The 27,285-nt window shown below is 44.1% G+C and overlaps 1 protein-coding gene across 3 annotated transcripts in view; it reads right to left on the reverse strand.

Annotated features, from left to right (window-relative positions):
- LOC117510404 (DNA repair protein XRCC4-like) overlaps nt 1-27,285 on the reverse strand; it is a 179,095-nt gene that overhangs the window by 128,752 nt on the left and 23,058 nt on the right. For all 3 annotated transcript variants that reach the window (XM_034170103.1, XM_034170104.1, XM_034170105.1), the window contains exons 2-3: nt 22,971-23,131; nt 20,726-20,925 (exon numbers count right to left, since the gene is read on the reverse strand). In XM_034170103.1, coding sequence (XP_034025994.1) covers nt 20,726-20,925; nt 22,971-23,109 — 339 coding nt within the window. In that variant the 5' untranslated portion in view covers nt 23,110-23,131. The remainder of the gene's footprint in view (nt 1-20,725; nt 20,926-22,970; nt 23,132-27,285) is intronic.

Here is a 27,285-nt window from a genome sequence, read left to right on the forward strand (position 1 = left end):
AACACTAATGATTGTAATTTATCCTGTTCCTACTCACCATGTTTATCGCTAGTATTAATACTGTTTTCTGTAGTAGTTTTAATCTGCAAATTTAAGACACATTTTAAAAACTTACAAGATGTTATGTGCGCATCAAATGTTTCTGAGTTTTTCCCAGTTGTTGCTCACACAAAATAGTTATAATTATATAAAATATGTATGTTTTTAATTATATGGCATCCTCTTTTTCTAAGTATGGCATCTAAACTGAAGCCAAAATCAACTGAAATCGATACTGAAGCCATCTCTTCTAAAACCATCCCAGGGGAAGTTGGGGGAAAAAAAAAAAGTCACTAATCAACAACTGAACATTTTAGATGTGGAAGTAATAATAAATCACGGTTTTACAGTCTAAAGTACTCCTAACCCCCTGGTTACCCACTTGGCCAGCATAACAGTCAATGGGCCTGAAATGATTTGTTCCCTAGAGGAAACAATACCCTCTCAGGTTGGAATATCACCAAACTGATAATACAGTATGTTAATAAACGTGCAAGTTACTGTGAAAGACATTGCAACAACTAACTCAACACAGCTCAAGTACCTTATTTCACATTTCACTTCTAATCCATAAGAGCTGTTGTAAAAATGGAAATAGTGACATGATTTCTTGATCATTTTCTTGATAATTTGCAATCCTTACGCAAACTTTTTGTTTCCAACCCCAAATCAGATGATTTGGGAGACTATAGAAATGCAAATACAATAATAAAAATGCAGCGATTGTTAAGTTTACATTGACTTCTATTTCACTGTAGACCAGTGTTGCCACAGTTACTTTGAAAACGTAATCCAATTACTGATTACTCCTTGAAAAAGTAACTTAGTTACTTTACTGATTACTCAATTGTAAAAGCAACTAAGTTAGATTACTAGTTACTTTTTTAGTTACTTTCCCCAGCTGCCGACAACAACCCTCTGCCACCTCAACATGACAATGATACTTGTTTTGCCAAAACTCACTTTATAGTCACCCTTTCTTGACTTCAATGAAAATAAATACTTGTTTTAGAAAAAGTAAACTAAAGACCTCTTTCTTGACCTCATATTTAACTGTTGACAGCACTGTAACAGTAAAACTTGAAATTTCTAACCTACATTGTTTATAAATATAACTATTCAATTCTTTCTAACATTTTTCTAACATTTAAATTCTCTCTAAACATTTTACTTGCCGAAAATATTATTATTATAAGTAGTATTAGTAGTTGTAGTAAAAAAAGGTCTTCAAAACTGGACCTTTAATCTAGGGGTGCTGTGGGGGGGGGGGGGGGGGACATCCTTGCCCCACGCCCCCATTCCATCTGGATTTGCCCCTGCTTTGGCGTTTGAGCACAAAGAATGGATAAATCAAATCAAATCAATTTTATTTATATAGCGCCAAATCACAACAAACAGTTGCCACAAGGCGCTTTATATTGTAAGGCAAAGCCATACAATACGGAAAAACCCCAACAGTCAAAACGACCCCCTGTGAGCAAGCACTTGGCGACAGTGGGAAGGAAAAACTCCCTTTTAACAGGAAGAAACCTCCAGCAGAACCAGGCTCAGGGAGGGGCAGTCTTCTGCTGGGACTGGTTGGGGCTGAGGGAGAGAACCAGGAAAAAGACATGGTGTGGAGGGGAGCAGAGATCAATCACTAATGATTAAATGCAGAGTGGTGCATACAGAGCAAAAAGAGAAAGAAACACTCAGTGCATCATGGGAACCCCCCAGCAGTCTAAGTCTATAGCAGCATAACTAAGGGATGGTTCAGGGTCACCTGATCCAGCCCTAACTATAAGCTTTAGCAAAAAGGAAAGTTTTAAGCCTAATCTTAAAAGTAGAGAGGGTGTCTGTCTCCCTAATCCGAAGTGGGAGCTGGTTCCAGAGGAGAGGAGCCTGAAAGCTGAAGGCTCTGCCTCCCATTCTATTCTTACAAACCCTAGGAACTACAAGTAAGCCTGCAGTCTGAGAGCGAAGCGCTCTATTGGGGTGATATGGTACTATGAGGTCCCTAAGATAAGATGGGACCTGATTATTCAAAACCTTATCAGTAAGAAGAAGAATTTTAAATTCTATTTTAGAATTAACAGGAAGCCAATGAAGAGAGGCCAATATGGGTGAGATATGCTCTCTCCTTCTAGTCCCTGTCAGTACTCTAGCTGCAGCATTTTGAATTAATTGAAGGCTTTTCAGGGAACTTTTAGGACAACCTGATAATAATGAATTACAATAGTCCAGCCTAGAGGAAATAAATGCATGAATTAGTTTTTCAGCATCACTCTGAGACAAGACCTTTCTAATTTTAGACATATTGCGCAAATGCAAAAAAGCAGTCCTACATATTTGTTTAATATGCGCATTGAATGACATATCCTGATCAAAAATGACTCCAAGATTTCTCACAGTATTAAAAGAGGTCAGGGTAATGCCATCCAGAGTAAGGATCTGGTTAGACACCATGTTTCTAAGATTTGTGGGGCCAAGTACAATAACTTCAGTTTTATCTGAGTTTAAAAGCAGGAAATTAGAGGTCTTCCATGTCTTTATGTCTGTAAGACAATCCTGCAGTTTAGCTAATTGGTGTGTGTCCTCTGGCTTCATGGATAGATAAAGCTGGGTATCATCTGCGTAACAATGAAAATTTAAGCAATGCTGTCTAATAATACTGCCTAAGGGAAGCATGTATAAAGTGAATAAAATTGGTCCTAGCACAGAACCTTGTGGAACTCCATAATTAACCTTAGTCTGTGAAGAAGATTCCCCATTTACATGAACAAATTGTAATCTATTAGATAAATATGATTCAAACCACCGCAGCACAGTGCCTTTAACACCTATGGCATGCTCTAATCTCTGTAATAAAATTTTATGGTCAACAGTATCAAAAGCAGCACTGAGGTCTAACAGAACAAGCACAGAGATGAGTCCACTGTCTGAGGCCATAAGAAGATCATTTGTAACCTTCACTAATGCTGTTTCTGTACTATGATGAATTCTAAACCCTGACTGAAACTCTTCAAATAGACCATTCCTCTGCAGATGATCAGTTAGCTGTTTTACAACTACCATTTCAAGAATTTTTGAGAGAAAAGGAAGGTTGGAGATTGGCCTATAATTAGCTAAGATAGCTGGGTCAAGTGATGGCTTTTTAAGTAATGGTTTAATTACTGCCACCTTAAAAGCCTGTGGTACATAGCCAACTAATAAAGATAGATTGATCATGTTTAAGATCGAAGCATTAATTAATGGTAGGGCATCCTTGAGCAGCCTGGTAGGAATGGGGTCTAATAGACATGTTGATGGTTTGGAGGAAGTAACTAATGAAAATAACTCAGACAGAACAATCGGAGAGAAAGAGTCTAACCAAATGCCGGCATCACTGAAAGCAGCCAAAGAGAACGATATGTCTTTGGGATGGTTTGAGTAATTTTTTCTCTAATAGTTAAAATTTTATTAGCAAAGAAAGTCATGAAGTCATTACTAGTTAAAGTTAAAGGAATACTCGGCTCAATAGAGCTCTGACTCTTTGTCAGCCTGGCTACAGTGCTGAAAAGAAACCTGGGGGTGTTCTTATTTTCTTCAATTAGTGATGAGTAGTAAGATGTCCTAGCTTTACGGAGGGCTTTTTTATAGAGCAACAGACTCTTTTTCCAGGTTAAGTGAAGATCTTCTAAATTAGTGAGACACCATTTCCTCTCCAACTTACGGGTTATCTGCTTTAAGCTGCGAGTTTGTGAGTTATACCACGGAGTTAGGCACTTCTGATTTAAGGCTCTCTTTTTCAGAGGAGCTACAGCATCCAAAGTTGTCCTCAATGAGGATATAAAACTATTGACGAGATAATCTATCTCACTCACAGAGTTTAGGTAGCTACTCTGCCCTGTGTTGGTATATGGCATTGGAGAACATAAAGAAGGAATCATATCCTTAAACCTAGTTACAGCGCTTTCTGAAAGACTTCTACTGTAATGAAACTTATTCCCCACTGCTGGGTAGTCCATTAAAGTAAATGTAAATGTTATTAAGAAATGATCAGACAGAAGGGGGTTTTCAGGGAATACTGTTAAGTCTTCAATTTCCATACCATAAGTCAGAACAAGATCTAAGGTATGATTAAAGTGGTGGGTGGACTCATTTACATTTTGAGCAAAGCCAATCGAGTCTAACAATAGATTAAATGCAGTGTTGAGGCTGTCATTCTCAGCATCTGTGTGGATGTTAAAATTGCCCACTATAATTATTTTATCTGAGCTAAGCACTAAGTCAGACAAAAGGTCCGAAAATTCACAGAGAAACTCACAGTAATGACCAGGTGGACGATAGATAACAACAAATAAAACTGTTTTTTGGGACTTCCAAATTGGATGGACAAGACTAAGAGTCAAGCTTTCAAATTAATTAAAGCTCTGTCTGGGTTTTTGATTAATTAATAAGCTGGAGTGGAAGATTGCTGCTAATCCTCCGCCTCGGCCCGTGCAATGAGCGTTCTGGCAGTTAGTGTGACTCGGGGGTGTTGACTCATTTAAACTAACATATTCAACCTGCTGTAACCAGGTTTCTGTAAGGCAGAATAAATCAATATGTTGATAACATTTATTTATGCAGAAAACATGAGCAGATTTACAGGTAAGAAAGTTTTATTGCATTTTCACATCATGTGGTCCTCAGAAAGAGAGTTTAGGTGCATTTGAGTGGAAAATAGTGCTAGTTGTTGACGCGTCGCGGAAGATCAGCTGTTTTTAACGAGCAGATACAGAGCGGCTCATCTCAGAAATCTAAATAAAGGAGAAAAAAGCATAAAAATGTCTTTGTAAAGCTCAGTGCAGGTGTGCTGTTGTCACGTGCTTTAAGAAGTGAGGACAAGTCATAGCTGCTGCAGAAAACCGTGGATGAAAAGCTCACAGCTCGCTTAAAGTGGGCAGTTCAGTCGAACCCCGACCCCCTGCCCACGGACCAAGTTTAATGCTGCTATCGACCCACAATCCAAAAATAATAGTAACGCACAGTGACTTGGAGAAGTAACTTTAATCTGATTACTGTCTTGGAAAGATTAACGCGTTAGATTACTCGTTACTAAAAAAAGTGGTTACTAAGTAACGCGTTACCGGTATCACTACTGTAGACAATACGATTCCATGGTAATATGCTTCCTACCCTTTTAAATTCATTTTATTCATAAAAAGAGTGGGTCTCTACCTGAACTTTATTTAAAGTGTGGGTTTCTTAGAAAAGTATAGGGCTCATGGCCGGCGATCACCTTAATATTTCTTCTGCTTTCCTGTGTTGGGAAAGTGTAAGTACACGGACCCACAACAGGGGGCGCAAATGAACGGACAATGGAATAGGTCAAATAACAACACTTTACTGTTGCGAACGTGCACAACAAACACAACAGATTACACAATAGCTCAGAGGTCAAATTACAAGGTGTCGTGTAGGCAGGCTCGAAGATAGGAGACGCCTGTCCAAAGCAGAACCGGAACCACACGATTTCCTCCACCACCAGACCCCGGGAATACTGGAGCCGCCAAGTCCCGAACTCCCAGGTGGCCACTGCTTCCGCGTGTCGGACCTGGTACTGCTGGCGAGGAACAAAAACACAATTAAACGTGGGTGCGTCTGCACCCAGCAATCTGCACGGCAGGGAAGCTACCTCCACCTCTCGTTGGAGAAAAAGTCTGTTATCACTCACAAAAATCACAAAAAGGGCTTTCTATCAAGCAGTCAGGCTGAGGATATTACCTTTCAGGTAGAACGATATCTCGGCAAAGAGGTGGAGATGACGTCTTGCTGATATACCGATGCAGATCAGATGAGTGGTGACAGCTGTCACAGGTGATGAGTGTCAGCTGTCACCCCGGCTGCTCCTGTGAGGCGGCAGTGCCCTCTGGTGCCTGGAGCCCGCACTCCAGGCAGGGTGCCCTCTGGTGGTGGTGGGCCAGCAGTACCTCCTCTTCAGCGGCCCACACAACAGGACCCCCCCCTCAACGGGCGCCTCCTGGCGCCCGACCAGGCTTGTCCGGGTGGCGGCGCTAGAAATCGGCCAGGAGGGCCGGGTCCAGAATGAAGCTCCTCTTCACCCAGGAGCGTTCTTCAGGTCCGTACCCCTCCCAGTCCACCAAATACTGGAAGCCCCGGCCCATCCTACGGACATCCAAAAGCCGGCGCACAGTCCAAGCCGGCTCGCCATCGATGATCCGGGCAGGAGGCGGTGCCGGACCCGGAGTACAGAGGGGTGAGGTGTGATGTGGTTTGATTCGGGACACGTGAAATACAGGATGGATCCGCAGTGAGGCCGGCAGCTGAAGCCTCACTGCGGCTGGACTGATGACCTTCTGGATTTTGAAGGGACCGATGTAACGGTCCTGTAACTTGGGGGAGTCCACTTTGAGGGGGATGTCCTTTGTCGACAACCACACCTCCTGCCCTGGCCGATACGCAGGGGCCGGGGTCCGCCGACGGTCTGCATGGGCCTTTGACCTCATCCGGGCCCTCAGCAAGGCAGAACGGGCGGCACGCCACACCCGACGGCACTTCCATAGGTGGGCCTGGACCGAGGGCACACCGACCTCTCCCTCAACCACTGGAAACAAAGGCGGTTGGTACCCCAGACATACCTCGAAAGGGGAGAGGCCGGTAGCTGACGACACCTGGCTGTTATGGGCATACTCGATCCAGGCCAGATGGGTACTCCAGGCCGCCGGGTGCGCGGCTGTCACGCAACGCAGGGCCTGCTCCATCTCCTGATTGGCCCGTTCTGCTTGCCCGTTGGTCTGGGGATGGTACCCGGATGAGAGACTCACCGTGGCCCCCAGCTCCCGGCAGAAGCTCCTCCAGACGTGCGAGGAGAACTGGGGACCGCGATCTGAGACAATGTCTGTTGGGATCCCATGCAGCCGGACGACGTGGTGGACCAGGAGGTCCGCTGTCTCCTGGGCCGTCGGGAGCTTCGGGAGGGCCACGAAGTGGGCCGCCTTGGAGAATCAGTCCACTATCGTGAAGATGGTGGTGTTGCCCTGGGACGGCGGGAGACCCATGACAAAATCCAGGCCGATGTGGGACCAGGGGCGATGGGGCACGGGCAGCGGCTGGAGCAGACCCGAAGCCCTACGATGGTCAGCCTGGCCCCTGGCGCAGGTGGCGCAGGCCTGGATATAATCCCGGACGTCGGCCTCTAGGGACGCCCACCAGAAGCGCTGCCGGACAACTGCCACGGTTCTTCGCACCCCTGGATGACAGGAGAGCTTAGAGCCATGACAGAAGTCCAGGACTGCAGCCCTAGCTTCTGGTGGGACGTAAAGTCTGTTCTTCGGCCCAGTTCCGGGGTCCGGGCTTCGTGCCAGGGCCTCCCGGACGGTTCTCTCTACGTCCCAGGTGAGGGTGGCCACGATAGTGGACTCCGGGATGATGGGTTCCGGTGGATCCGACAACTCCGTTTTGACTTCATCTTCATGTACCCGGGACAAGGCATCCGATCTCTGGTTCTTGGTCCCGGGACGGTAGGTGATCCGGAAGTCAAAACGGCCGAAGAACAGTGACCAGCGGGCTTGCCTGGGATTCAGCCGCTTGGCGGTCCTGATATACTCCAGGTTCCGGTGGTTAGTGAAAACCGTGAATGGCACGGATGTTCCCTCCAACAGATGTCTCCACTCTTCAAGAGCCTCTTTCACCGCAAGGAGTTCTCGATTGCCGACGTCATAGTTCCGTTCGGCCGGGGTCAACCTGCGGGAAAAATAGGCACACGGGTGAAGGACCTTATCGGTCTTCCCGCTCTGGGAAAGCACAGCTCCTATCCCTGAGTCCGAGGCGTCCACTTCAACCACTAACTGGCGACTAGGATCGGGCTGCACCAGAACGGGTGCAGACGAGAAGCGCCGTTTCAACTCCTTGAACGCGGCATCGCAACGATCCGACCAGGTGAAGGGAACTTTTGGTGAGGTCAGGGCTGTCAGGGGGCTAACTACCTGACTGTAGCCCTTAATGAACCTCCTGTAGAAATTAGCAAAGCCGAGGAACTGTTGCAGCTTCCTACGGCTAGTGGGTTGGGGCCAGTCTCTCACCGCCGCAACCTTGGCCGGATCAGGAGCGACGGAGTTGGGGGAGATGATAAACCCCAGGAAGGACAAAGAGGTGCGGTGGAACTCACACTTCTCGCCCTTCACAAACAGCCGGTTCTCCAACAACCGCTGCAGGACCTGACGTACATGCCGGACATGAGTCTCAGGATCCGGAGAAAAGATGAGTATATCGTCTAGATATACGAAGACGAATCGGTGCAGGAAATCCCGCAAGACATCATTAACTAATGCTTGGAACGTCGCGGGGGCGTTTGTGAGGCCGAACGGCATGACCAGGTACTCAAAGTGACCTAATGGGGTGTTGAATGCCGTCTTCCATTCGTCTCCCTTCCGGATCCGAACCAGGTGATACGCATTTCTAAGATCCAGTTTAGTAAAGATTTTGGCTCCATGCAGGGGGGTGAACACGGAATCTAATAATGGCAACGGGTATCGGTTGCGAACCGTAAACTCATTCAGCCCCCTGTAATCAATACATGGACGAAGTCCGCCATCTTTCTTGCCCACAAAAAAGAAACCTGCCCCCATCGGGGAGGTGGAGTTCTGGATCAGCCCGGCAGCTAATGAGTCCCGGATGTAGGTCTCCATTGATTCGCGCTCAGGTCGTGAGAGGTTGTACAGCCTGCTGGACGGGAACTCAGCGCCTTGAACCAAATCAATGGCACAATCGTACGGACGGTGCGGGGGAAGGGTGAGTGCCAGATCCTTGCTGAAGACGTCAGCAAGATCGTGGTACTCAACTGACCGTCAGATTGGGCGGGACTTTGACCTCCTCCTTAGCCTGGGAACCGGGAGGAACCGAGGATCCTAAACACACCCGATGGCAGGTTTCGCTCCACTGAACCACCACCCCAGACGGCCAATCGATCCGGGGATTGTGTTTTAACATCCATGGGATGCCCAAAATCACGCGGGAGGTGGCAGGAGTTACAAAAAACTCAATCTCCTCCCGGTGGTTTCCAGACACCACCAGAGTTACTGGTGGTGTCTTGTGTGTGAGTAAAGGGAGGAGGGTGCCATCTAGTGCCCGCACCTGCAATGGCGTAGGAAGCGCCACCAGAGGGAGCCCTACCTCCTTTGCCCATCTGCTGTCTAGCAGATTCCCTTCTGACCCCGTGTCCACCAGTGCTCGGGCTTGAAGGGTTAAATCCCCGCTCAGGATTGTGACTGGGAGTCGTGTGGCAATTTGTGTGTGTCTCACTTGAATGTCTTGACCCCCCCTTAGCCCAGTCTCTAAGGGCGAGTGTTGACGTTTTGGCCGTTTGGGGCAGTCTCTCTGTGTGTGCTCTGTTGAGCTGCAGAGAAAACACTCTCCACGGATCAGCCTTCCCATTTTGGCCCTGTGCGTCTCCCTAACAACATCAACAGGGGGAGCTGTTGCCCCACAAAGCGCTGCGGCTGTGGAGCGTGGGGAGGGCGGCCCCTTTTCGAACCCGGAAGGGAGAGGGCCGGCGCGTATCCGGTCACGTCCTTCGCCTCGCTCCCGACGGCGTTCCTCTAACCGATTGTCTAATCGTATAACGAGATCAATAAGCCCGTCTAAATCCCGCGGTTCGTCCTTAGCCACCAGGAGCTCCTTTAGGACCAACGACAGTCCGTTTACGAAGGCGGCGCGGAGGGCAGTGTTATTCCAACCGGACCTCGCAGCCGCGATGCGGAAGTCGACTGCATAAGCAGCTGCGCTCCGGCGCCCCTGTCTCATTGACAGCAGCACGGCTGAAGCAGTCTCTCCTCTATTTGGGTGATCGAACACTGTTCTGAACTCCCTCACAAACCCATCATATGTCAGAAGGAGCCGTGAATTTTGCTCCCAAAGCGCTGTAGCCCAAGCGCGTGCCTTGCCGCGAAGCAGATTAATTACATAAGCTATCTTGCTAGAATCAGTCGCGTACATGACAGGACGTTGTGCGAAGACGAGCGAACACTGCATAAGGAAGTCCGCGCACGTCTCCACACAACCTCCGTACGGCTCTGGAGGGCTTATGTATGCTTCCGGGGAAGGTGGGAGGGGTCGTTGAACGACCAGTGGAACGTCACTGTTACGCAGAGGGTCGACAGGAGGGAGAGCCGCAGCAGCGCCCTGAGGGCGCACCTCCACCTGCGCGGCGAGAGCCTCCACCCTGCGGTTAAGGACGTTCTGCTCGGTCATTAAATCCAACCGAGCCGTGAAAACGGTGAGGATCCGCTGCAACTCACCGATCATTCCTCCTGCGGGCGCCTGTGCACCCTGTTCTTCCATTGGCCGTTCAACAGCCGGTTGACGCCCCTCGGGATCCATGTCGTTGGCCGAGATATCCTGTTGGGAAAGTGTAAGTACACGGACCCACAACAGGGGGCGCAAATGAACGGACAATGGAATAGGTCAAATAACAACACTTTACTGTTGCGAACGTGCACAACAAACACAACAGATTACACAATAGATCAGAGGTCAAATTACAAGGTGTCGTGTGGGCAGGCTCGAAGATAGGAGACGCCTGTCCAAAGCAGAACCGGAACCACACGATTTCCTCCGCCACCAGACCCCGGGAATACTGGAGCCGCCAAGTCCCGAACTCCCAGGTGGCCACTGCCTCCGCGTGTCGGACCTGGTACTGCTGGCGAGGAACAAAAACACAATTAAACGTGGGTGCGTCTGCACCCAGCAATCTGCACGGCAGGGAAGCTACCTCCACCTCTCGTTGGAGAAAAAGTCTATTATCACTCACAAAAATCACAAAAAGGGCTTTCTATCAAGCAGTCAGGCTGAGGATATTACCTTTCAGGTAGAACGATATCTCGGCAAAGAGGTGGAGATGACGTCTTGCTGATATACCGATGCAGATCAGATGAGTGGTGACAGCTGTCACAGGTGATGAGTGTCAGCTGTCACCCCGGCTGCTCCTGTGAGGCGGCAGCGCCCTCTGGTGCCTGGAGCCCGCACTCCAGGCAGGGTGCCCTCTGGTGGTGGTGGGCCAGCAGTACCTCCTCTTCAGCGGCCCACACAACATCCTGTTGCGTAATGCTGATGAATTATACCTTAAGTGTAGTTTTCTGGCCAACTAATTCTGCTTTCTTTTTCTGTCTGAGATGCGGCTGAATCCACGTGCTGAATTAGATGATTTTCGTAGCAGACATGGAACGGACTCTGCTGCAGGAACAGATCCAACGAGTGCCTCGATGACCCCCCCACCCTTCCTAACGGTGGACTGAATGCCTGCATGGACTCTCATCACCTAAGCAGTCGGTCACCCCTTTGAGTCTGGTCTGCTTGAGGTTGCTTCCTTAAATCATCAGAGGGATTTGTGTGCTTGCTCTAGGGCAGGGGTAATCAACTCCAGTCCTCAAGGGCCGATGTCCTGCAACTTTTAGATGTGTCACTTCTTCAACACACCTGAGTCAATTAAATGAGGTCATTAGCAGCACTTTGGAGAAGTTTTTCCGCTATGTGATGGTCCAACCCAGTTTTAAGTAGCATTTATGAATGTAACTCTGAATTGCAGTGTTTGAGAAAGGTTTCCCAGCATAATTCCTTGCCAATGTGGTTATATCACCTTTTGAGGAATGACAGTTCTTGATACACTGTCATCAGAGTGATCAGAGATTACGGGTGTTCAGTTTAGGCTTGCGCCTTGTACTATATGCACTGAAATTCCTCCAGATTACTTGATTTGTTTAATGATATAATTAATGCACTGTAGAGGGAAAAATATGCTAATCCCCTCCAATCTTTCTTTGTAGACCAATAACATTTCAACAGTTTTTCTCAGGTATTTGTTGACAAACTGGAGAATCTTTGCCCATCGTTGCTCCTCAAAGAATCAGCCCAACTTTTTTTGGAATGTGTTGCAGACCTAACATGCAGTAATGAATGTATATGAGGACAAGCCCAGCTCTCCACAATTTCTCTTATACTCACTCGACTGGTAAGCACTGAAAGCCGAGATAGGCATGTCCCAACTTGTCCTCTGGCACTCCGAAACGGAGATGTTCCTTTGTCTCGCTTCATCAGCGAATCGGTCGTGATGCGCGATGCCTCCGCGCGGCTTTCCATGACAAAATCTCTTGTTAAAAGTGAAATCTGCCGGAAAATGGCTGATGTCCAGCTCTTGTGATAACCAGAGAAATTGCACACGACGGTCCCGGATCGACACAGCCATCCCTTTAGAAATGATGTGGTGGTTTCTGCCTCTCGATGGCGGCTCGGAGCGCAGCACGCCATGTGCCATTGTGGGCCGTCCTTAAAGCTGTAGTTAACACTCCTTATTCTCTGTGAAGCCTGTAAAATTTTCACCGAAAGCCAGATAAATTTTTCGAATGGTTTCCAGCTGCCTGTCTCTAACAGTTTCTGAAAAAAATTCTGATGGAAAAAAAAGCCCAAATCATTCCGCCATTTCCTCGCAATGAAACAACCACGAGAGGGGTGGACCAGTGCTCACTCAAAGCCTGCCCACAGGCGAATGACGCAACCGACAGGCGTGGAAAAACTCACGCATGCGCACGAAGGTTCAAGCTTGGCTGACGTAAAAACATATGAATCAAATCCATGTAGTTTTTGAAAAAAATAAAAAGATACAATACTTTTCTAACAGACCTCGTATATTAACAAATGGAATGATGTTGACCAGAAGAAAACATGAAATATCTTGGGTTCATACTATCTGCAATGAAATAAAAGTCAAAATAAATGTATAAATCACTGCATGTTTATTGTCATTATACAAGTATAACAAAGTTGAGTGCACTCTCTTCCTCTGGTGCTAAGAGCATATACACAATAAATGAAAATAAATAGATATTTTATAAAAGAAAGAATCAGAGATGGAATGAGAAGAAAGTTATAGTTTATATACCTTATTACATCTATATACAGTGAGGAAAATAAGTATTTGAACATCCTGCGATTTTGCAAGTTCTCCCGCTTAGAAATCATGGAGAGGTCTGAAATTTTCATCTTAGGTGCATGTCCACTGTGAGAGACATAATCTAAAAAAAAACCAAAACAATCCAGAAATCACAATGTATGATTTTTTAATAATTTATTTGTATGTTACTGCTGCAAATAATATTTCAACACCTATGAAAATCAATGTTAATATTTGGTACAGTAGCCTTTGTTTGCAATTACAGAGGTCAAACATTTCCTGTAATTTTTCACCAGGTTTTCACACACTGCAGCAGGGATTTTGGTCCACTCCTCCATACAGATCTTCTCCAAATCTTTCAGGTTTGGAGTTTCAGCTCCCTCCAAAGATTCTTTTATTGAGTTCAGCTCTGGAGACTGGCCAGGCCACTCCAGGACCTTGAAATGCTTCTTATGGAGCCCCTCCTTAGTTGCCCTGGCTGTGTGTTTGGGGTCATTGTCATGCTGGAAGACCCATCTATGACCCATCTTCAACGCTCTTACTGAGGGAAGGAGGCTGTTTGCCAAAATCTCGCAATACATGACCCCATCCATCCTCCCTTCAATACGGTGCAGTCGTCCTTGTTATATGGCTGGGGGGGCCTGGCTGCCTTTTTGTTTCTGTCCTTTGTTTCTCCTTCCAGGTGGTTTGCATTTGGGACTGAGTGGCTGTGTTGCTGAGGTTATTAGGACCTCACCCTGATCACCTGCGGCTCGTCAGGACTCACAGCTGAGGTGCATCTATATGGATTGGAACATGGTGGCATTTAAGACTGGAGTATACAGTGTGTATTTGCCAGAGACTCGACCTTGTGACCAGACGGGTGAGATCGTCGTCTCGGGAGCCATCTCATCATCAGTGGATGCAGAGAACGTCCAGGGTTTGATGCACGGTCTGTGAAAGAGGAGGGGGTGAGGTCTCACGCTCGTCAGCACACTTCCTGAGGTACGTTAGATTTTGTGACTAACATTTATACAGTCAGTAAATGTGGTGTCCCTCACACCTTTATTATATTGAGCTGTATGTTAGTCATGTATCGGTTTCCACTGCAGTGGAGTTTTGTGAACTGGATGTTCCATGCCTGCAGGTTGGGAAGCTGATTAGTAATCAAGCCAGGAAGTGTTTGCTGTTTGTACACCTTTAAGTGTTCTCTCTGTGTGTAGAGTGTGGACTCACATAAATGGTTCCTTCTTTCACAGACTCGGTTTGTTGCAGCCACCTGGGGGGTGTCGGCGGGGTCCTTGGGTCCGAACAGCTTCTGGCTCCGGACCGTTAGCGCTGCTGGGAGCGCACCACGCCAGACCGCACTTTCTGTTATTTTTGTATCACTGTTATGTATTAAATTCAGTTAGCCTTTGTACCGTGCTCTGCTTATTTCATACTGGGTCCTTCAAACGCTGGTCGGTTCTCCGAGCTGCGTCCGACACATAACAGTCCTGTCCCCTTTGCAGAAGAGCACCCCCAGAGTATGTTTCCACCCCCATGCTTCACGGTTGGGATGGTTTTCTTGGGATTCCAAAAAAGCTCTATTCTGGTCTCATCTGACCACATGACCTTCTCCCATGCCTCCTCTGGATCATAGAGATGGCCACTGGTGAACTTCAAATGGGCCTGGACATGTGCTGGCTTGAGCAGGGGTACCTTGCTGCCCTGCAGGATTTTAAACCATGACAGCATCATATGTTACTAATGTAATCTTTGTGACTGTGGTCCCAGCTCTCTTCAGGTCATTGACCAGGTCCTCCTGTGTAGTTCTGAGCTTTCTTAGAATCATCCTTACCCCACAAAGTGAGATCTTGTATGGAATCCCAGACCGAGGGAGACTGACAGTCATCTTTTGTTTCTTCCGCTTTCTAATAATTAATCATAACAGTTGTCTTCTACCAAGCTGCTTGCCTGTTGTCCTGTACTCCATCTCAGCCTTGTACAGGTCTACAGTTTTGTCCCTGGTGTCCTTAGACAGCTCTTTGGTCTTGGCTATGGTAGACAGTTTTGAGTGTGATTGACTGAGTGTGTGAACATGTGTCTTTCATACAGGTAACAAGTTCAAACAGGTACAATTAATACAGGTAAAGAGTGCAGAATAAGAGGGCTTCTTAAAGAAAAAGTAACAGGTCTGTGTGAGCCAGAATTCTTGCTGGTTGGTAGGGGATCAAATACTTATTTGCAGCAGTAACATACGAGGTCTGTCCAAAAAGTATCAGACCTTTTTATTTTTTTCAAAACCTTATGGATTTGAATCACGTGTGCTTGCATGAGCCAACCTTGAACCTTCGTGCGTATGCGTGATTTTTTTCACGCCTGTCGATTGCGTCATTGGCCTGTGAGTAGGCTTTGAGTGAGCACAGGTTCTCCCCCCTCGTTGGATTTTCATTGCGAGGAAAATGTCTGAATGATTGGAGCAGCACTGAATCAAATTTTTCCAGAAACTGTGAGAGACAGCCAGGTGGAAACCATTCGGAAGATTCAGACGGCTTTCGGTGGCTTTTCAGTCGAGTGAGTATCCGAGGAATTGTGTAAGAGCTGAACATGTCACAACATGTCCTGTGAGACTTCCAACTTCCGCACGTCTTTGATTACAAAATCTCCTGTAACAATGGAATGTGCCGAAAAAGTGCTGATGTACACCTCTTCTGCAATTTCTCTGGTAGTCAGACGACGTCCCGGATCAACACAGCGTTCAATTTGGAAATGATCTGGTCGTTTCAGCCTGTCGATGGCCGCTCGGAGCGCGGCGCACCCACCGCCATTGTGCGCCGTCTTTAAACCGGTTGTAACACTCCTTAATCTGTGTGATGCCCATAGGATCGTCACCGAAAGCCGTCTGAATCTTCCGAATGGAGAGCAGCCATAAAGCCAGCTCTCTATCAATGACAAATCTCCGGTCAGGTGCAGGTCTTGAAAAATAAAGTCATGCTGACTTATGGTTTTGATTATAAATAACATTAATACCGATAGAATAACTCCATTAATGTCAATTATGTCATTTGTACAAAGTTAAAATATAACATCTATCTTTTAATGTTGAATAATGCACTAATTCTGAGGTTCTGTAACAAACAGACAGATCGCAAAGGATTCTGGGTAAAAGTGCCTCTGCTAAACACTGGCTGAGTCTCAATTCTCTTTTTGGAGCGAGGCGAAGGGCTACAAATCCCTCGATTTGGAGGGGTAGGAGGAGCTTACTGCTGTCTCTGAAAAAACAAACATGGCGCCGAAAGAGCCGCACAAATGAAGCGGCTTTCATTACAAATTACGCTGTTTAGAAAGTTATAACTTGCCAAAAAACTTTACAGGCAGTTGTCTATGACAGCAGCGTGTATGCTGCTGGATGCATGTTGCGTATGTTGTCGTTCTGAAGAATATTGTAAAGTCGCTCGTGCGCTGAGGCGTTATAATGCATATACACACGAACGATACGATAAGACACTTTTATATCTCACAATGGAGAAAATCATGATAAAGTGTAAGCACGTTAATTTGTATGTTCATAAATCTTTGGATAATATCAATCCCTGCTGTTGGATTTCAAGGTCTGTAACGTGTGTGTATTTTGTTAACAAACGGAGCCCTGAACACACTCATCTAATAAGCTTTCAGGCAGAAAATGAAAAGTTTCATCAATGGGAATAAGTTGGAAAATATATACACACACATGTATATGTGTAACACATAACCTGATGTCCTAATAGACTGATATTATTTGTCAAGGAAATTTCTAAAGAAAATAAGGCTGGATGCAAAAAATGGGAGAATTTGAAAAAGAAATAAGGTTGTAATTCCATTAAAAAAGTGAAACTTGTATAATGTATATATTCATTGCACACAAAAAAAGCCATTTGCAAAGCCAAAAAGTTGATCTGACAATCATCTGACATAACCGGGGTCAAAATAAATAGAACACTGCTATCTACTGGTTCCCACATGCTTTGTGAACACTACTGACCAGTAGATGGCAGTAGAGGCCTTGAAAACAAAATTCCAGATACAGTAATCCCTGTCTGCTACATTTAAAATGCGTGGAATTTAACAAATGCAAATAAAACCAACATCTATAAACGCAGAGAATATATTCACGAGAGTTTTAGGCACTAGAGTTTAATGCTGTTGTCTGTGGAGCCTGAACAGAGTGTCTGAAATGCATTTGTCCTGTCGTGATGTACTGAGATTACATCATCCTACCCAAAATGCATTGTGGGTCACAGGATGTGCTCATAAAACCTTAAAAATTAGCACATTACTTTAAAACTAAAACATATATCTGATATTTTCACTTAATAAAACTTCAGACATGACAGTAATTTTAAATAAGTTGTCCAAAATTAGTTTGGTTAAAACTTGAACCATAAGTTAAAAATGTATGCCTCTGGATGACTTAGGTGATATCACAAGCTTATCAGTATGGTGTTATAGGAAATGTTTTTTTTTTATTTTGGGGCTGTTTCTCCTTTGTCTGCAGAGGATTGAGATGCTTTTTATACAAGCGGCTCTCTTCTGTTTGCTTGCAAAGTTATAGCTGTGCGTCTGTTACAAGACTTTTAACAGGTGAGTGCTAAACTAATTTAAAAATGCTTGTCGCTGTTCAGCTTTGTTTATTTTGTTTATCGGTTTAAAAGTTATCAGACAAAGATTAATCGGAAGATAATTGGTCCGATAATGGTTTTTAAAGTTATCTAAAAAGATAATCCGATAAAGAAAACATTATCTTCGATAATTATCTGTTATCGGATTATCGGGAGTGTGCCCACCACTGCTTTACGACAGCAGTGACAGCAGTGACAAGTGCAGGAGCTCAAGGTAGTAATCTCTGGAGTGAAACTCTGTTAGTTGTTGCTGAATGAAGCGAATGATGTCACCTTTAACTGGATTGGCAGCTGATGCTATGAACTCTACATCTAGTTCACTTTCATAGCCAGACTGGTCAACTGAGCCCCAATTATATTGCATGATATATATAGGAAACACGTCAATTCATTGAGCTACCAGTAAATATCCATATTTCTGAATGAAACTTGTAGCAGTTAATATGCTTCATAAAAGGAAAAAAAATTAGTGGACGGGACCTGGAAAAAAGCAGATTTATTTATTTATTTATTTATTTTTTGGGCCATAACATTGAGTGGCACTGTAATCTATAAGGTTGGAGAGATTGTCTTCTGAGTGGGAGGTGTTTAACTCAGGTCCTCATTTATGACCTGAGATAAACATGCTGTGCCAACATGTTCTGATTTAGGGTTGTATAAGTATACAAACTGGAGCCAGAGTGTTGCTATACTGTGAATGCAATGACTGCTAATGATGTGATATGACTGATGTGAATTCATTCTACTGTGTGATTATATCTCTGCTCTGTGGCTTTTGTTTTAACCACAGCCTTAAAGCAATACACTCCTAATTGTTTAACAATGTGCAGACTGTAAACCTCATCTATTTAACACCCCCTGTAAAGTATAAGACTTCCTTTCTGTTTTGTTGTATGTCGTTAGATGCATTTGTCCTCGAGCAAGAGTAACAAAACACCCTTAAAGACTTCAAGGATGAAGTAGTTGCATTCTTACTTTATTGAGGTGAACAATAATGGTCAAACTGATCTTCAAAATTTGGTTCTTCAACATTTGCCATTCTAACTATGCGCGCTTAAGTTCATGTGTCTGCTACGTCTCTGTTAGATGGTTCATTAAGGATAATGTGTCCCTGTAAGCACATTGTGTCACAACACAACAGTAAAAACAACACTATACACAGTTTCTAACCTATGACTCTACGCGTCCTAGCTCACACCTGGCACTAAAGGCCCTTTCACATTGGCGTATTCGTAGAGCTGCTCATTGCAGCGTATCGTCTGCGCTTAGTTGAGCAGCTCTACGCCCACTTTCAGCAGCTTTTTCTCTCTACGCAGCAGTATGTTGAGGGCTATGCGTGTGGGACGGAAGAAATGAAACATGTTTAATTTTCTTCGGCGTAGAGTGCTGGACACAGTTTTAAGCAGGTCTGCACAGCACAGCGTTACTGCATGCAAGTCTGTGCAACACTGCACTTCTGTACACAACCAAAAATGGAGTGTGTGAATCCAGATGAATCAGCTGAGAACATGAGCACACAGCCCACAGTGCCTCTATGTGCTCAGAACAGGGAAACGAACATCAACTCAGAAATCCAGAAACACAACAGAAACAGCAGGTCTCTCTCTCTCTCTCTCTCTCTCTCTCTCTCTCTCTCTGTGTGTGTCTGATCAAACCTGTAACTTTAAAATAAAAGTGCACTCGCTGCATGTCGGTGTGCTCATCAAACGCCTGATCGATCAGGTCTGATCAAACCTGTGACTTTAAAATAAAAGCGCACTCGCTGCATGTTGGTGCGCTCATCAAACGCCCTGATCATGTCAGTAATGCAAATGTAAAAAACCTCATGATACAGTCTGCTGTTTTCCAAGTGCAATGATGTGTTCTGCAAAGCCAGCAGGAGTGAACTGGTTTTAAATAGCGGCAACACGCGACTGTGTGCACACATTAAAAAAGCGAACACACGCATCTGCAAGCATGAATCGAGCATGAAAAAAGGCTGAGTACATGTGCATTTCGGGCGTATTTAAATGAAACACAACGCTGCAATACGCAGCTCTATGAATACGCCAACGTGAAAGGGGCTTAAGCAACACACAGACCAGTGCAAGTGTCACTGCAAGTTTACAACTGTCGCCAATGTCATTTTTACGACCAGCACCCATGGAGGGTAACTACCAAATGTCCTTGCATTCATCTTTGTGCCCATAAGTATGGTGGGCTTAAAATTACGTATGGTCGGGCACAATGTTGGGGCATTGCTATCATGAGGCAGCAGAAAGTTATCACCCAACAGAACACCAAAACCCGGTCTGAACTCAAGTGCTAGCTTTTGTTTTTTTGCTATTCATACAGCACTATAGTCAGATATGCCTTACATAGGCAGCTTCATAAAGCCCCCGGGCTCTGTTTGAACATGTAGGGATGTGTATTATTGGTTGGATTGTATCTAACTGTAACTGGGATGGGTTAAATGCAGAGGACAAATTTCATTGTATGTATGTATATGTACATTGACAATAAAGGCTCTATTCTAAAACTCCAACCAAAATTTACTGAAAAAGATTGAAACTAAACATCTGCACTTTTGATAGTTTTGCCATCTGCAGGCAATGAGTGTTACAACTGTAGTTCTATCATCCTCATCCCACCTCAGTGGTGAAAGTACTGTAATTGGGTATTAGTCTTTCACATGCAAAACCAAGAAAAACCAAGAAAAACTATTTTGCACAAGGTAATGTGTCACTGTAGACCAGTCATCCTCCATGATTGTCAAGATCCAACAGAATTTTGGAGAATTTTCCAAAGGACTATTTCCTATTGGGGAGATAGTGGCATCCTTCCACTAACGCTGACAAAACTGTGATAAATGAACCAGCTGGAATGATTCATGTGGATCCAGTGCAGAGAAATTATCTTTCCACTGGTGTCATACTATCCAAGCTAGCCTGAAGCTCCAATTACAGCAAGACCCAGAAGTCTCTCTGAAAGACAGAGCAAAGGTACATAATCTCTGATTGTAAATCTGTTATTTCCTAGACTTGGTGTTTGACTATATGTAAGTGGAATTTAAAAGCTTTATTTTTTCAATTGTATTTTAAATATGAAAAATGTGAGCATTTTGAAGAAATGTTTGAATTTTGGAAAGAAGCTGGAGTTCACATCGTTCATTGCTCACCGAGATGTTGTTGCAGATCTTCTGATATGAGAGACGACTGTGGTCTGGCGCAAGCTGGAAGGAATACTCCTCTTTGTCGCTCATGTTTCTCCCTTCCGCTCCTCTTCCTCCACCAGCGAACACGTGAACAAGATCTTCAACATACTGCTCTCTTGTGACTCCCAACTCGCAGACTTCTCTCATCACCTCATCTTCTGAAACTGCACACAAAGGTATTGTAACATTTGTCTGCACTTTCTTTACAGTATGTTAAAGTCCAACAGTCAACAAAAACAGTGCAGACTCTGGAGCAAAATTTTAAATCATGCATGAATAAATTAATGTAAAAGCACATTTTTTACAGAAGACTGCAGAGAGGCTGAGTGGGACATTAGCCGCTGTAGCACAGCTGCTCAAGCAAGGTCAAAGGTCTCAAACACAGCAAGCACAGAAGCACTGACAACCTGCACATAGCTGTCACACAACCCCATCTTTGTCTGTCAACTGTACAGATGGACAGCTCAAGAAATCTAATGAGCAGTTAAGTCACAGGTGTCCTTCCAAAGAAACCATACCTGTGTACACATGTAACCTCACGCACATGCACTGAGTAACATACAAAGACATGCTTTGTCAAGTTAAATTTACTTTGTACACCTGTAAGCTGCAGCAGAGAAGCCAAGAGGGGCAATGAGACAAGGTCACCACTGTCCTCCTGGTAAAAGCACCAATAACTGCTATGTTAAGGGCCCCTTCACACATAGTGCGAAGTTTGGACGAAGTGCACACTTAGTGTGCATGACACAGGAATCGTGTGGAAACCGTGTAAAATCATCCCTGCCTCTTACGCCTCGTACACCTGTTGCTACAACTATTTTTGCACACCAGCAGCTGAAAGACAGAGTGTGCGCTGTGCAAAACCATCGCACCCTCTCGCAGCAGGTGTCGGCCAAAATCCAGGTGACACGCACGAACATCTAACACCGCTTGCATGGCACTTAGAAAATGTGTGGCCAGTCGCACTCTTGGCACGACAGCATACTGCAGGCGGCCACTGTTGTACTGGTAGAGAAATTTGTCTAAGTTCCACATGACTGTGGCTTTGGGCTCTGAGAAATGACAGGAGGTGTGGCTATGACAGAAGCGGCTGTGGTGATCTGTCATTCTGGACATCCCAGTTAGACAACCCTTACTGTGTCTGGCCAGACATGGACTACCAACTGTCCATTGTGAGGCGTGTGTGTCTGATTGCTATACTTACGTGGACATAAATAAAACATATTTCGCCGTGGCAACAAGCATAGCGAGCATGCAGATGGAAGCGGACAATGACAGCCCGCCAGGTTGAAACGGACTGTCAGATCAGAACACGCAGCGGGCGATCTGACCATCATGTCACCCATGTGAGCTCTGTTCCATACGATGCGGTGTCTGTGATGCGGCGCGCCATCTTGTGGACAGCGTGCTGTAGACACACGTATTGGGCAGAACACGTGTGCGGCCATGTGGATGCACCGGGCCAGTAGCTGTGGACATCAGAACACACTGCTTCTCATTCATATAATTTCATGAATGTATGTCAGTGACCATGGGGCAGAGGACCAGACGGATCATATTTTATTGCTCGCTTGATAAATGCAGTGGTTTTAGATGGTGCATGATTTTTTTTTTTTGTAATACTTCCATGTCCTTACTGATATGAGGCAGATTCCCACAGCTTTCAAAGTACAGCTCCATAGCTCAGCGGTAAAGTCTCTGACTGGCAATCAGAGTTTTTGGACGGCACAGGTTCGCATCCCATGGGTGGTATTTTTTTTCACTCCACATGAGCGGCGCGATGTGGTCCCACAGGTACCAGCTGGTTTTAATCTTTATTTATTCCACATGAGCGGCACAATGTGGTCCCACAGGTACCAGCTGGTTTTAATCTTTATTTATTCCACGTGAGCGGCACGATGTGGTCTCACAGGTACCGGCTGTTTTTTCTGCCCATCAGTGCGATGTTTCATGGTGAGTAAATTTGAACTATTTCACCGTTTTCAACCAGATGATGACTGAACTTCACACTATGTGTAAAGGGGCCCTAAGGGATAAAGCTGCGCCAAACGTCCACAATGTTTGGACACCACGTTGACTGGCGAATGAACATTAGGTGAGATTTTATTGTGTGAAAAATTTGAGGTCCATCATTATTAAGTTAGCAATGATGGATTTCTTTGTGGTATTTGTCTAAATACATGTCTGTCTCTTTATCTGAACCTCATACCTTCTCCAATCCATGCAGAGCTTCCATCAGTAAGAGCTAATGTGAACCCAGCACCCAGGTCTACACCCCAGTCTACCTGTAGGAAGTAAGGGGTATCTGGGTCAGATGTAACAGTGATCTGCCTGACTGTACCGCTCATGCCTCTCACCAGACCTTCAGACCTGCAGATAAAGACAAGAACTTGTTAGTATGATGCATTTTGCCACTTCCAGGGGATTTACAAGCAATGTTGTCACCCGCCGTGCTCTTGTGTAGCACGATTTGGTGACCACACGTCTTCACAGATGGGATCGTTGCTGTACAAATTTCAGATGTAGGTACTGTTTTGAAATATAGAAAATGTCAGCATACTGTCGAGGCACAGAACATGAAGTAAGTACTGACTGTGTTCAATAGATTGCTGTTGTGGAAAGATTGCTATTTATCCATCCATGATTAAATTAAAAAATGAACTGCCTGACTTTAGTATCTCTGAGGTCTGCCACAATGTGATCAACATGTCTGGTTGTAAGCTGTGCTACTGATAAGCAGCAGTGGGGTAGGCTTTGAAAATGAAAGAATCTGACAAACTCATTTCACATAACATGTAACTTCACAAACCACCAGACGTGGGACAAAGTCACTGTCAAGTCATTCTCAAGTTATCAATCTGCAAGTCCCAAGTCAAGTCTCAAGTCAGCTTGCAAACAACTGGTGGTCATTATGACTTGAGACTTGACTTGGGAATGCTGATTCATGACTTGAGAGCAGTGGTGGGCACAGTTCTGCTACTCCGATAATGTCTAATTAACGAAGCTAAATGTTTTGTTAGCTGATTAGTTTTTCAGCTGACTTTGAAAACCATCAGTGGACCAATTAACTTCCACTAAATTTAGTTTGATAACTTTTAGACCGCTAACATCTTTATGCAGGCATAATGAATAAAGCTTAACAGTTAAAAACATTTGTAAAGCCTGAAATCATACATTTTAGTTCCTGGTTGTTACGTGTTTTGTAGCAGACAGACAGTTATGAGAGGTAGAGCTCAATAATCTGCCAGAAGAGGGGACCTGCTACCAGACACAAAGGAAGAGCAGAAGAAACACCATGCAGGCCTGCAGATGTCTCGCAGGAGACATGCACAGCAAGGCAGTGTTGACTTATGGTTAAAATTTTCAAACAGATGAATTCTGAACAAGTTATCAAAATTAACGTCACCTCTCTCATTTTTACAAAGTGAAAATATCAGCTATATGTTTTAGTTTTCAAGTAATGCACTAATTTTGAAGATTTGATCGTTTACCGACACATCTGCCAAAAGGCATTATGGGAAAATGAGTTTCTTGTCATCAGTGGTTGGGTGATTTATTTACAACCCCAATTCCAATGAAGTTGGGACATTGTGTAAAATGTAATTAAAAACAGAATACAGTGATTTGCAAATCCTCTTCAACCTATATTCAATTGAATACACCACAAAGACAAGATATTTAATGTTCAAACTGATAAATTTTGTTGTTTTTATGCAAATATTTTCTCATTTTGAAACAGATGCCTGCAACACGTTTCAAAAAACTGGGACAGTGGTATGTTTACCACTGTGTTACGTCACCTTTCCTTCTAACAACACTCAATAAGTGTTTAGGAACTGAGAACACTAATTGTTGAAGCTTTGTAGGTGGAATTCTTTCCCATTCTTGGTTGATGTACGACTTCAGTTGTTCAACAGTCGCTTGGATGGCAGCATGTGTTGCTCCAAAACCTGGATGTACCTTTCAGCATTGATGGTGCCATGACAGAAGTGTAAGGTGCCCATGCCATTGGCACTAACACACCCCCATACCATCCCAGATGCTGGCTTTTGAACTTTGCAGTGGTAACAATCTGGATGGTCTTTTTCCTTTTTCTCCGGAGGACACAATGTCCATGATTTCCAAAAACAATTTAAATGTGGACTCAGCAGACCACAGCACACTTTTCCACTATGCGTCTGTCCATTTCAAATGAGCTCGGTCCCAGGGAAGGCAGTGGCATTTCTGGATGTTGTTGATGTATGGCTTTCACTTTGCATGGTAGAGTTTTAACTTGCACTTGTAGATGTAGCGACTGTGTTAACTGACAATGATTTTCTGAAGTGTTCCTGAGCCCAGGAGGTAAGATGCTTTATACAATGATGTTGGTTTTTAATGCAGTACTGCCTGAGGGATCGAAGGCCACAGGCATTCAGTGTTGGTTTTCGGCCTTGCCGCTTACATGTAGAAAGTTCTCCAGATTCTCTGAATCTTCTGATTATATTATGGACTGTAGATGATGGAATCCCTAGATTCCTTGCAATTGAACATTGAGAAACATTGTTCTTAAACTGTTGGACTGTTTTTTCAAACAGTTGTTCACAAAGTAGTGATCCTCTCCCCATCTTTGCTTGTCAACGGCTGAGCCTTTTGGGGATGCTCCTTTTATACCCAGTCATGACACTCACCTGTTTCCAATTAACCTGTTCACCTGTGGAATGCTCCAAACAAGTGTTTTTTGAACATTCATCAACTTTCTCAGTCTTTTGTTGCCACTGTCCCAGCTTTTTTGAAATGTGTTGCAGGCATCCATTTCAAAATGAGCAGGTATTTGCACAAAAACAAAAAAAGTGTATTAGTTTGAACATTAAATAACTTGTCTTTGTGGTGTATTCAAATGAATATAGGTTGAAGAGGATTTGCAAATCATTGTATTCTGTTTTTATTTACATTTCACACAACGTCCCAACTTCATTGCAATTGGGGTTGTATATGTAAAAACCAACACACATTTTACTGTAACGTGTTGTTGGTTTTTACAAATAAATCTGTATTTGTAAAAAAAACAAAAAAAAAGACAATTTTTAAAACTGAAAATTCTGTTTGTTAAGTGTGATTCATTCAGCATGTAACAAATGTGTGGCAATTGGTATTCACACTCCCATCCAGTAGATGGCAGAGTTCACTGCATATTACTTAGGTTTGGTCAGGATATTGGGTATGGCAACAAAGTGACATTCAATATTATTGAATAGATTTAAAAGTCCTGTGATACAAATGAAAACTTACAATCAAACAGTTATTTTAGGTACAGATAAATAAGAACAACAGTGTAAATGTGTTGAAGTAAGTAACAATATGCTAGAATATGAGTGGGACAGGGGTGGTGCCCAAGTGTTTAGTGTGCTTGCACTGCACAAGGTTCCCAGTTCAAACCCCGCCCTTGCCACATTTCTCCATGTAATGTGGAGTTGACTTGGATTTACCAAATATTGTTTGGCGATATAACTCATCTGGCGTGCTGTTACTAAATCTAACACATTTCAACTGTTGCTTTTATTAACATGTACTTTATTTTTTGTTTAAGTTTAGTTCATGTATTCAATACTTATTAATCAAAATTGTAGAACTGAAAATCTATTCAGTTATATTATGTGACATTTTGTTGCCACAATTTTTTAAAGTAACCATTGGTCCAAATTTTTTACAGTGCATATCTAATAATCAATCACCATAAAATTCAATTATGAAATGAAGTGGTCATTGCAGATGAAATGTTCTTGAATGTTCTCAGTGCTGCAATTAACTTGCAAAAAGCATATTGTTCTCCCAAAAGCACTGTATAGAGTGTGTTTTCTACATTTTACAGGCCAACTGTCGGAATTTGTTGAGGCTCTTCCAATAACAAGCCCGTACTTCAAAGTATTATTCTTTTTCTTGCGTCAGTGTAACTCACTCTTTTGTTTTTAGGGTTTCGTAATAAAAGTCGTGTGTGAGAATGTCTTCACTGGGGGCTCTCTGGGGGTCCTTCTCTTAGGGAAACAACTCACAAATTTACAATGTTTGGCAAAGAATAATGTGGTCCTTACTGCCAAGAAGGTAATGCTGAGCATAAACAGAAGAATACATCCAAAAAGACCAATTAATTCAAACATAAACTTGATTATTTTAAGTCTCAGCTTCATAAATTCACATTGTGCACATTGCTACATATAGATCATAAGCTCTAGTTTCACTCAGACATAAAAACATCTACTTCAGAGTGTTTTGAAGGACTGTTCCTTCATAATTATTCAAAATGAAATAAATCCTAAAGTTCAGCTTGATTGCATTATTTTTGTTTTAAAAAAATTAATGTGTCCAAAGTATGAGAGAAAAAAAGTGAAAAGTGAAAACTGAAGCAGCATTAATTGGGATTCTGGGCCAACTGTCATGCTACTTTTATACCCAGGGATGGGTAGTGATGATTACATGTAATCGAGATTACATTTGGAATAATAGAAAAAATGGATAAGTGTGCATAATGCTGCATGAGCCACTAAGCA

This window comes from Thalassophryne amazonica, chromosome 5, assembly GCF_902500255.1.
Source record: "Thalassophryne amazonica chromosome 5, fThaAma1.1, whole genome shotgun sequence".
In the NCBI taxonomy this organism is placed as follows: Eukaryota; Metazoa; Chordata; class Actinopteri; order Batrachoidiformes; family Batrachoididae; genus Thalassophryne; species Thalassophryne amazonica.